The 12,197-nt window shown below is 31.1% G+C and overlaps 1 protein-coding gene across 1 annotated transcript; it reads right to left on the bottom strand.

Moving 5' to 3' along the window:
* Positions 1-8,924: 8,924 nt before the first annotated feature.
* LOC115703033 (B3 domain-containing protein REM9) lies at positions 8,925-10,889 on the bottom strand. Its single transcript, XM_030630516.2, has 6 exons — positions 10,535-10,889; positions 10,281-10,465; positions 9,899-10,190; positions 9,691-9,816; positions 9,509-9,606; positions 8,925-9,427 (listed from the first exon to the last, which is right to left on the bottom strand). The coding sequence occupies exons 1-6, from the start codon at positions 10,665-10,667 to the stop codon at positions 9,161-9,163; spliced, it is 1,101 nt and encodes a 366-aa protein (XP_030486376.2). The 5' UTR covers positions 10,668-10,889; the 3' UTR covers positions 8,925-9,160.
* Positions 10,890-12,197: the final 1,308 nt, after the last annotated feature.

The raw sequence follows: 12,197 nt of genomic DNA on the forward strand, positions 1-12,197 counted from the left end.
AAGGTAAGTGGTTAAAGATCTTGCGAACTGATAGGGGTGGAGAAATAGTTAGTTGATATGCAGTTCAAAGACCATTAATTTGATTTTTGAATTATATCCAAACTTACCTCCCCAAAAATTCGATTTGCATATTGATAATTAGTTACTAGTCGTTGCCTAAATCCTTCTATGGTAATATAATTTCAGAATGATGCAATGATTGTATACTTAATGTAAATCATTACTAGATTCATGGATGACCTAATCAAAATCTTGAGAAAAGCTAGAACTGCTAACCTTGGTTTGCATGTTTGTTAGCTATTCTAAGTGATTAGGGGTGGACCATCCCATAGTCATTAGATAAGAAAGTGTTTGTTTAAACAAATACTACTTTTCTAAGAAAATGACTAAGTCTGAAAATAAAGTAGCAAATAAAGGAGATAATTTTTTCCAAAAGTGTTCTATCATCTTATTTGACATATGATGATCTCACTGCCTCTATTGTCTTGACACAACCGAAGAGGTCAATACCATTTAGTTTTCTTAGACATAATTCATGGTACCTTGTCGTAGTGGGAGAGTTTCTAGGAACTCACCTTCTTATGACTTGGAAGACACTAGTGATTAAAATCCATTGTGAGTTTAAACAAGTAATGGATTGTCAAGATAAGAAACTAAGAAGAAAAGCCAAAAGAACTATAGTTTGATCCATTCACATGGAGTAACCTAAAGTTTTCTATTACAAGGACATAAAAGGAAATTTTTGTTAATAAGTCTATTCAATGGATTTAACAAAACTTCATGTTCCTAGTATTATAGGTTTGAGTTTATCTAAACCTATGGCTTGTGGTATAGCTGGTAATTACTTACTCTAATGCAAGCAACTTACTTTAGTAAGATTCTGAAGCATTTTCTTTCCAATAGCAATCTATAGAAGCTTTACAACTTCTAAGCATAGATTTTATTTATCTAAGGAAAAGTCTCAACTATTCGAGAAAAGATAAAGTCATGAAAGAATTTCTTAAATCAACAGTGAGAGGTCTCAGATATGCTTTAGTATGCCTTAGACCAGACACCTGCTGTTGAGTGGGAGTAATGAGTAGGTGTCAGATTAATCCAGGAGAGGAACATTGGAAGACAATCAAGTAAATCTTAAGATTAAGAAGAGGAACTATATGTTAGTCAATAAGGGTGTGTTTAAAACTCTTAGACTACACCACATCAGGTTTCAAGACTTGCCTTTGTGCTAGAAAGTCTGCTGATAAAATGGTGATTACTCTGGGGGTGGAGTAGTGATTTTGGAGAAGTGTAAAAACCTATCTGAAGTCTCTAGGTCTACCAGAGAAAGACTGAATGTTAAAGTTGCCGGAAAGGTACTTATTCAGTCTAAGGAAAGTTCTATACATTTGTGGCACCGTTCCAACTTGCCTTAACTACTAGTGTTACTTCCTGAATAACCAAAGAGTAGTTGCCAAAAGTATAGAATCCAGTATCCCAAGAGAGTAGACATATAGAGAGGAATTTCACATTATCAAGGATTTTGTGATTAAGGAAGAGTAATGGTGGAGAAGAGGTTGTGTTTAATTCAACCTGTCAGATCCTATTACGAGGAGTTTACTACTACTACACTTGATTTGTATATCAAGGTGTTGAGATTATTTGAAATGCACATTTTGTTTTATATTAGTGCAAGTGGGAGTTTGTTGGGTTTTGTGCCCTAAATAAAACCCATTTCAATATAATCAGATTTACTTATTAATAAAGATCAGAAATAACATTTTATGTTGCATGGTTCACATGATTTATTTCATGATTATATATATATAATGTATGACTTCTATTTAAGTCCAGAACATATGAATTTGTTAATGATTATAGTGTTGTCAGCACAGTGGAATATAATCATAATTATATGTTCGAAAGTTTATTCCCTGATTTGTCAGAACACTGGATTTAGACTAACATGGTATAATCAGCGATAGGTATTCTTACACCTTGGAAAAGTGTTATGTCCTTTTCAGGACATTGGCAAAGTTTACCAGTATCGGATGTATGGAGTATACATCGGAAGGGACCGATATTGAACTTTGATTAGATATATTACAATTTACCGTAATATCTATTCAATTCAATATCACCTGTTGATCCTAGATCAAATGATCTTAATCCTGATATGATTAGGTTCAATCTCAAGAGTGTTATTCGTGTTCTTTGATTTGTTAGTTAAGCCTACTTTTGGGTCAGGGTGATACGTACATTTTGGGAACACGGTAGTGCAATTGAGTGGGAGCGCTAATATAAATATGGAATCAATAGCTTCTATCTGGTGAATAGAAAGTAAAGGATGATTTCCTTCGAGCTTAACCAAACGAAAATAAATGGTGGAGTACTCATTTCACTTAGCTGAAATATCATTTATACAGGGTTAAATGTTTTAAGGATAAAATACATTGTAGGGTGTAACAGTAATTTAATCCCTTTACAGTGTAAATCATCTATATAGAGGATCATTGATCAAATTAGGATTATAACAATGGATAACTAATGACGTAACTATATCGTGGAACATATAGAGCGTTCTATATGACTGAGAGTGCAATTCCAAGTTCTAAGATTGTTTTAAATAAGGAATTAATAAGTTAGGGAATTTACTTGGTAAATTCGGTTCGACTTATTGGAAGCTCGGTTATATAGACCCATGGTCCTCATACTAGTTGAGATCATACTGCTTGTAAGACTCAGTTAATTGATTTTAATTAATCAATTATAATTCTAAAAGTTAGACTATGTCTACTTTATGAATTTTCACTAAGCAAGGGCGTAATTGTAAAGAAAAGAGATTCTAGATTTATTTATTAATTGAGATACTTTATATGTCTAAATTAATAAATATATTAAATGAAAATATTATTTAATAATTATTTTTAAGTTATTAAATAATTAGAATTGACATTTAAAAGGTTAAATTGGAAAATTGATATTTTTGAGATAATGGGAATGAAAAATAACAAAATGAGAAAGTTGCAAAGTGAGGCCCAATTTCCTTATATGGGCCGCCCACTATGCAAGAGGTTTACCATTTTATTTTTCCATTATTTTAATGCCACACAATTCTAACCTAAGGGGGCATTCTATAAATAGAAAGTAATGACTTCAGGAAACAACACACAATTGCATCTCATTCTTTTCAAAGAGAATTTCTGAGCGCCACTTTCCTCTCTCTTTTCTTCTTTAAATTTCAAAATCCCTTGAGTGAATGAGTAGTGCCCACACACATCAAGTGGTACCTCAATCATAGTATGTAAGACTATGGAAAATCAGCATCAGAGAAGGAGAGAAAGAGATCGAGATTCAGATCTTGATAATGCTCTGCTACAGAAAGGAATCAAGGGCTAGAGATCTGAATGGAAGGAGTCATTATATTTCGCTGCACCCAATGTAAGGTTTTCTTAAACTCTTATGTGTTTATTTCATTGTTTTAGAATTCATATTAGGATGTTAATGAAACATACTTGGTAGTAAATCTAGATCCTGGTAAAATATTTCCAACAACTTCTCCATCCCTAATCCATGCTTCTAACAAGCTACAAACTCTGTCTTTATCACAAGGAAATTCGGCTGGTTTATCACTTCGTTTTCTTTTTTTATGGGCTTAAAAATTTTGTCTGTCTTGAGCTAGTGCTATGTCACGTTTTGAACCTTTCCATGGTCGATGTGTTTGGTCGTTTTGGTTAGACGGCTTTGTTAAACGAAAACAGTGGCTTCCGTATTTCTTGATTTAGCTATAAGCTCTGCGAAATTGTATATGGCATGATTTTCAATGTGTAAGCGATATTCATACAACATGCCTTTGATACACATTTTTACCAGATCCTTTTCTGCCATGGTCTCAGCACAATCAAGAGCTTTTTCCCTAAACTTTTGAACGTAATTAACGAGTCTTTCTCCAACGTTTTGTCTTTCCCCTGATAAGTCAGCTATGCTCCATTTATCTTCAATCATAAAGAACTTTGCACAAAATTGAGAGACCATGTCGTCCCTGATGGCAAACTTGCGTACCCAGAGTATGCTCGATCAGTGAGAGACTTTGAAAATTCTCGAATTCTTAATTCAAAATCATGCTCATAAGTACCCAAATCATCTATAAATTGAATAATATGTTCTTTGCCATTGCCAAATTTCCCATTGTATTTTTGAAATACCAGACTCATGTAACCGTGAGGGTAAGGTTTGACCGCAACTTTCACATGGTAGAGTGGATGAAAGTCAATGGAAGTTATCAATGATGATGATTTACCCCTTTTGGCTTTAAGGAGACCAATCAATTCGTCTTTTGTGACGAACTCAAAGGAAAACCGAGCCTCTTCACCAACCCTTTCAACAATCTCAGAAGTTCTGATTCCTCGAACATTATCATGTGTCGTCGGAGTTCGTTGTTCAACAGTATGTACTTGCCTTATCAAAGATTCATTTATTGCACATTCTTCAGGTAAGCTGCTCCTTTCAACAGATGCTTCTTGGTGTGTCTGTGGTAGAAGCGAACTCAGTAGCTGCATCATGCCGTCTTGGGCTTTTTGGAGCTTTTCCAATCTGGCTAACACAACCTCATCTATGTTCGTCGGATTAGTATTATTGCTATTGTTGTTGTTATCATTTCGCAAGGTATCTGTTCGGATCCGATTGTCCGGCTCTCGAGTATCGGAGACAGACATTTGGATTTAGATGAGAGAACAAAATTATTTTTTTTTTCTTTTTTTAAGTGAACAAATTGAGTGTTTTCCTTAGTATCTGTATAAGTATATTTATTGATATATATATATAAATATATGTGAACTATTTAAAGAAAACGCTCCCCAGCAGAGTTGCCAAAATATTTAGGGGTTTTAGCTAAACATTTAATTATAAATATATAATAAATAAATAAGTCAGAGCTTATAATATAATGTGTAATAAATAATTATAAACTTAATATAAATATTATAAATAAACGTAATTATAGCATAATATGTATGTAAATGAACGTAATTATAGCATAATATATATGTAAATTATAAGTAAAACTATATGTATATATTGCTAAATACGCATACAAGTATAAATATATGTATAGAATATGTAACACACAAATTTAAGTAGTTCGGCAGAATATCATTTGCCTACGTCTACGGTAGCATTTAAGTTATGATTAGGTTTTATTAATAAAATGGAGATTTACAGATTAATGGTCTCAGCTGTGTGTAAATGAGTATTTTTAGTGAGATAGAAGCAGTATCAACGCAAACTATTTTTGTGTAGAGAGAAATAAGATAAATAAGAAAGGAAAAGAAATAGGTAAACAAAGAGCGTGCATATAAACACACTCTTCTTTTGGAGTTTATCTTTTCTGAAAGGCTTGAAGTGAAAGATTCAAGGGAGTTTGTATGCAAGCATGCTGTTATGCTTCGACGCTTACAAGCAGCCTGTGTAGAGGAAGAGAAAGCAAGGAAAAATTTCTTTGAAGATTGATAAGACAAGCCTCTTTACTTCTCTCTGTCTGTCCTTCTAGCTAATAGCTTTGGTGAATGTATTTATAGAGGTAGCGTATCGTGCCTCTTCGAGGTGAACCCTATCTTCGTAAAGAAATCAAGTAGCAGCTGTTTTTAACTTTATGTATTCACACCTAAACCCAAGTATACATTCGTCTCAGATTTTGTGCGGCTATTATTCATATATATTTTTATTTTATACACATCTATTTACTATTTTGCTCATTTTACTGTAATTATTTTATTTATTTACACAATCTTTTCTATTTCTTTTTTTACTCATCAACAAGAGTCATGATTGGATTTCCTACAATCACTTTATTTTCTGAAACATAAGTTGTTAGTTTTATTTACCTTTCATTGTCTAATTGAATCTCTCCCTATATGATGATATTTTCTCTTTAGGTAAATGCATCATTTGTTTTTAAAGCTTATGGAGAGAGCTGCCATGGTTTTACTTAGTCAACACTGGATTTCCTACGACCTATCTATTTTGTGAAAAATAATAATTTCAGCTTTACATAATTATCCTTTTTTAAATTGATCCTTTTTAAAGCTGGCCGGCAACTGTGGTGGTGTTTCAAGAACAACATTGCATGGGTGGCATCATAGTCCTTGTTTCCCTTTTTACTATGTTTACTACTTTTGTGTAAAGTATATCATTTAGTTTTCCTTTTGTAATTGGCAAAGATCTTTATCTTGGATGTGGTCATGTAGCTTTTCATTTGTTTAAATTTTCTGTTTGTTTTAACTACATACCAAAATTGCAGCGGGCTTTGGTTTGACATAAAACCCTCAACCTTACATTTTATATCTCCTTTCGTTCAGTGTGTTACTTTGTTTGGATTTTGGTCTATCTTTATAGGTGATGGAAAATGGTTGGAGACTATCTTAATTATCATATGTTTTGCTAGTATTTTGTTTAAATGACTTGTATTTGCTATATTTGTATCTTGGGTATCTGTGGAACTTTTTTGTTCATGTCGTGTTTGAGGTTTGTTGTGTTCAATGAATTTTCAGGTTTCTGCTTTTACTCGTGAATGTCATTCTGTTGGTGAATTTTCCCAGGCTTTTGGGTGGTGGCTGGGGCTTTTGCTTTCAATGTGGACATGTTTTGAGAAGATTATGTCTCGAATCCTGGAGGTGTGCAGCCTTTGCTTATTAGTACCAGTTTAGCCAAGGTTTAAGGTTGGAGGATATTTATTTATCCTTCATGCTGCAGTTTGCACAATTTTTCAGTCTTACATATTTTTGGTGGTATATTTCGTTTGATATAAAAGCATACATGGCATGGCTTCGCATTATGTGTTTTACTACAAATTTGGGATATCTAGTACTGTTCCTATGCTGTTCTTCTCAATGTTTGTGTTGCCCATATCTGATATTTTGGACTTGATTTTTGGCTGCTCTCAAGTGTTTTGTGCTGATGTATCTTACTTCTTTTAATGTTTGTCGGTTTTTGAAGCTCTATAGTTTTATTTTTTAACTTCATATACGATGTTCCCATAATTGTCTAAATAGTTGTTTGATTGTGGCACATATAAGATGTATATTGTCTTTTTTTTTTGAACATAAGATATATTGTTGTGTATCGTTTTATATGTATAAATTTTTAATTTTGACGGAGTTCATCATAAATTAATTAGGTTTATATGTTTCAAAACAAAATGGGGGTAATGTTGTTATATGGAAGTATTATTTAGTGGATTGCATATATTTGACTTTAATTAGATATACATGTTAAAATTTATAATATATCATGTCATTTGCAAAAATTACTTGGTCATAATATAGATTCAAATATTTTTACTGAGTATACTTTTTTCTTGTTATTAGTTTATTTCTCTATGATTATTAACTACGTATTACTTGATTCTTATGATAGGGTACGTAGTCAACTTTTTATAAGTGCAGCTCCAAATTATTAAGTTATTTTTTTCTTATAAAAAATGTTTTTCTATTTTATCAAAATTGATATGTGGAGTTTGGGCGGAAGTTATTTTATTATGAGATAGAGTAATTTTATTATGAGATAGAGTAATGTATATTTGAAGATTTTTTTTTGGCACTTTAATTTTATGTTTATTTTGACCGTATTATAAATTTATTACACTTGCTAGTCATTGGGCGGACAGTGAGGACTGAGGAGGGCAGTTGTTTTCCCTTAAAAAAAATGTATATATATTTTAGTTAGTTTTAAATTTATAATATATATATAGTTTTTATAAAATATGAAATTTATAGATATAATATTAGTTTTGGTGTAATTGTTAAGATAGATTGCATATATATAATAGAGGTTTAAATTTAAGCCAAGACCAATACAAGCTTCTTCTATAGGATCATAGAGTCGTCAATAAGAACTGCAAATACGATCACTTCCCCATCAATAGCTAGAGAAGTAAAGTGATCACTTCCCCATCACTACTCTATTAAGATGAAAGAAATGAATGAATTTAAGAAGCCTTTGCCTAGTTTGTTCTTCCAAGAGTATTTTTTTTTTTAAGTTTTCTTCTTCTCACTTTAAATCTTGAATTCATCCTTGGTCATTAGCTTTCTCTCTCTCTCTCTCTCTCTCTCTCTCTCTCTCTCTCTCTCTCTCTCTCTCTCTCTCTCTCTCTCTCTCTCTCTCTTTTTATTTTTTTTTTCATTTTAAAAGACACTAATACAATGTTTAGAATTAGAAGCTTTGTTTGATTCCTGGGTCTAGGGGTGGATAACATCAATTCAATTTAAATTGGATTGGTTATTGTATGTTAATCTAAAAACTATATAATATTTATTTGATTTTATATTTATTGCATTTTTTTGTTTTGAATTTGTATCATTAAATTATTTTCTGTATTTATTTTTATGTGATTTGTTTTATTTTATTATTTGGAAATGTTTTAATTATTTTAAATTTATGTTTATAAAGTATTAAATTTAAATAAAAAGTAATATTTAGTTTATAGGTATTTTTTTTTTCATATTTTTAAATTAATTAATATTAAAATTTGAGTGTGTATTTAAATATAAAAACTTACAAAAATATTGAAATTTAAGTTAATTTTTACAAAAATACTGTTACATGAAATTTTTTTCAAAAATATTGTGTTTTTATAAAATAACAGTGGAACACAAAACAAAACAACTAAAACAACAATGGAACAAACAACTAAAAAATAACAGTAGAACAATAGTGAAAACTTAACACATTACACAGTATAAAACTTACACCGTATTTTTGAAAAAAAAAAATTCACTCCACATTATAAAAATAAAAAAGTTGAAATTTTCAATATGTGGTGTAATTATCTCATTAAATATTCATTAGAAAATCGATTCAGTCCAATTAATTTTTAAATTGAATTGGATTAAATTTGAAGTCTAATTGGATCGGAGAGAAAAATATTAGATTAGATCGAATGTCCAGCCTTACGTGCATGCACGTTTTATACTTCAAAATTGTTTTACTTTTTTTTTAAGTAATTTTTGGTTATTTCTACAGAAGATTTTTACTATATATATATATATATTTTTTTTTTTTTTGTAGCAATTTTTACTATATATATTGATATCAAAGGTTGGTAAAAAAAAAAAAAAAACTTTAGCCGGGGGAAAATTCTGGCTAAACTATTAGGCTAGGCTACAAAGTTTTAACTTATTACAACAGATTATTGTTGAGGCAGAGCAATTTGTCTAAATATGGTAACTTTTATCTGAGGTTGAATCCTTTGTATCAGCTCAAAGATGCACACATCATTTTGCTGAAGACAATTCTCTCTTGCAAATGCAGACCATCCACCAGAAAAGTGATATTCTGATCCAGAACGAGATCTCGTAACAGTTAAATTCACACGCCAATTTTGTTCACCAACCCAAAGAATTACAGTTTGTGCCTTTTTCTCGAAACAAAGGCTTGCAAAAGCCAATGGAATATACTGCACAATCAAGAATTAATACTCAAACATTAATTACTAGTTCTCTCTTCATCATATGAAAAAACAACCATTTCAACATACCAGTCTCTTTCTATGCATTGCAGTCCATCCCAAAGCCACTTGGATATAAGGATTGTTTGAGAAGTATTGGCTGGCAGCTTTATAAGATCTACTAAGTCCTGAAGGTGAATGCATATCTTTAGTGCCTTCATTGGGAATGTTTTGACTTTATATTCTTGAATCATATAGAGACTAATTATTACCTGAAGGTTCAACTATTTCTTTCTTTGGAATCAAGTCCTCCTGTGAAATCTTGCTTGGTTTGTCGTAATTGCTGGTGAAAGAAGATTCAATTTTCACACAAGGTGTTGTGGTTGGTACTGAAGTAGCTGAAAACAACACTTGTATATGTTAAACTCCGTGGCTATATATATATACATTCAAATTATATGGAGTTGTTGTTTTAGTTACCTGGTAAGTTAGGTGAATTCCTTACTCCATTCTTATAAATAGTAACTTCGAATGATGTTATCACAATGTTCTTTCTCATAACAAAGATACAAACATCACCAACTTTCAAATCATTGTCCATAGCAAAGGCCCTCCAACCCGACTCGAATCTGATTTGTGAGTGTCCATTGTACTGTCTATAATTGCACCTAACAGGCCAAAACCTCTCGTCCTCAGCCACCTTAAGGATCACATCTTCATGATGCTTGCTGTGACTGAGGAGGTGATATTTGGCAAAGCCAAATGGTATAATCTTCTCAAATGAACAGAGTCAGTACGAAAAGCATTAAATTTTAAACTCAAAAGATGAACTTTTAATGTAAGAAGCCTATTAAGTAATTACCATATTATAAGATGAACTTCCAACAAACGATGCTTGCATGAGAACACTGAAAAATGGATCATCAGACTTAAAACCATTAGCTCTCATAAGAGCTTCAACCTTTTCTGTTCCTCTCAACATTTGCTTCCTTGAAATATTTGAAGGTTCCATCCACCTTGGCATGGAAGATTCTCCACATATGTCATCTGAAAAATCAAACATATTAGTTAAATTATATCTATCCTTAAAGTTTTAGGATGATCAAGATTCAATACCTTCAGTTTTAACATAAGGACTGGTTTTCCTTTTCTTGTGGGATTGAGAAGAACAAGGTAATGGAGGAGACTTGTCTCTTGTTTTAGGCATAAAATGATATTCTCTCTCCAAAGTATTCTTCTCAAAGATCATAACATTGAACTGAGAGTTCCCTTCATATCCAAAAACTAAGAGATTTCCATGGCTTAAACAACAGTCTTGTACAAATTTATTCCAACCCTTGGCTATCCATACTTTTTCATCACTACTTTTGGTCAATCCTACCTCCCATCTTGATCCACATGGAAGCTTAAGAATTACTTGACTTGATACACAGCCACAATACTTGACCCAAAATGTCTTTGGAATTTGCTGCACAAGGGAAAATTAGTTATGCCACTAAAGCAATATATGTATATGATCTAGAAGGATTGACAGTGACCATTCCACACAAATCAAAAGCATTTCATTTTTAGTTTAACATGTCATATCCTATTAGATATCTTTAGACAAACTTAGTGAAAACGGATATAATACTTACTATTTTGTTGTTCAAAAGAGTTTCTTGAAGAATAATCTTGAAAAAATGAGGCTGGACACAAGCCATTGCTGAACACTCCTCTTATGTTTTTTTGCTCGTTACTTTCTCAACTCAAAGCTTTTTATTACAACTCAAATTAAGCCAAAGTGCAGAGTGAAAAATGCTTTTGAATAGTTGTATAAGTAAACACATTATTCTCTCACTCTGCAGACTTATTTTTACTTAATGTATATTGATGGGAAATGTTGATTTGAAGTTTCTAGACCCAACTCTTCTCTTTGTCAGTCTTTTTTGTTTTCTTCTCTGCATAGAAAATCGAAAAAGGATGCAATAAGCAATCTGATTTGATGAAATTTAATGACTATTCAGCTTTAGCTCTTTTCAATATTTATTTATCCAAGCCACATATAAGTCCTGGTTGAGTGACACATGAATGTGAAGAATCTTTTGGGAATATATAATAGAAAGCAGCAACATTTTTTTTGTTTTACTTTGCTTATTATTCTTTCTTGGAAGCAAGACTGACTTCCCAGACCAACAACATTGAAATCGAAGTGACAAGTCTGCCAACAACTCAAGTAATATTTTTGGATAATTCTATAATATTGCAGTAATTATGGATTGAATTTTTTTGACACAATACAAAATTGGTACGAATTCGGAAGACAGGAGCATAATTAAGCATCACGTGGTATGATGTTATAAATTAACACGATATAAAGAAAAATATGTCTTTAAGTACGATACAACACGACACATAAATACGAATAAATTAATTCAAAAGATACGATACACGACAAGTGTGAAAAGCACAATATCTCATTAAAAATCTTATAATAATAATATATATGTATTTATCAATTATAAATAAATTAAAATAATAATAAAATTTAAATATAATACTGAATATAATAATTTAATAATTAAAATACTAAAAATTAAGATTATATATTATTAATTTATTTATAAGATGTGATATAAAAAATTAAGTATTTATAAGTAGATATTTAAATTTTAATAAACCTAATATTTTTTTTTAAGATTATTTGTAAAATATTGTTGAAAAACTATATAAATATAACTTACTATATATGTCAGTAATTGTAAAACAAAATGAAAAAATAAAACACGAATTTAAGTCG

Source organism: Cannabis sativa, chromosome X (assembly GCF_029168945.1).
Source record: "Cannabis sativa cultivar Pink pepper isolate KNU-18-1 chromosome X, ASM2916894v1, whole genome shotgun sequence".
In the NCBI taxonomy this organism is placed as follows: Eukaryota; Viridiplantae; Streptophyta; class Magnoliopsida; order Rosales; family Cannabaceae; genus Cannabis; species Cannabis sativa.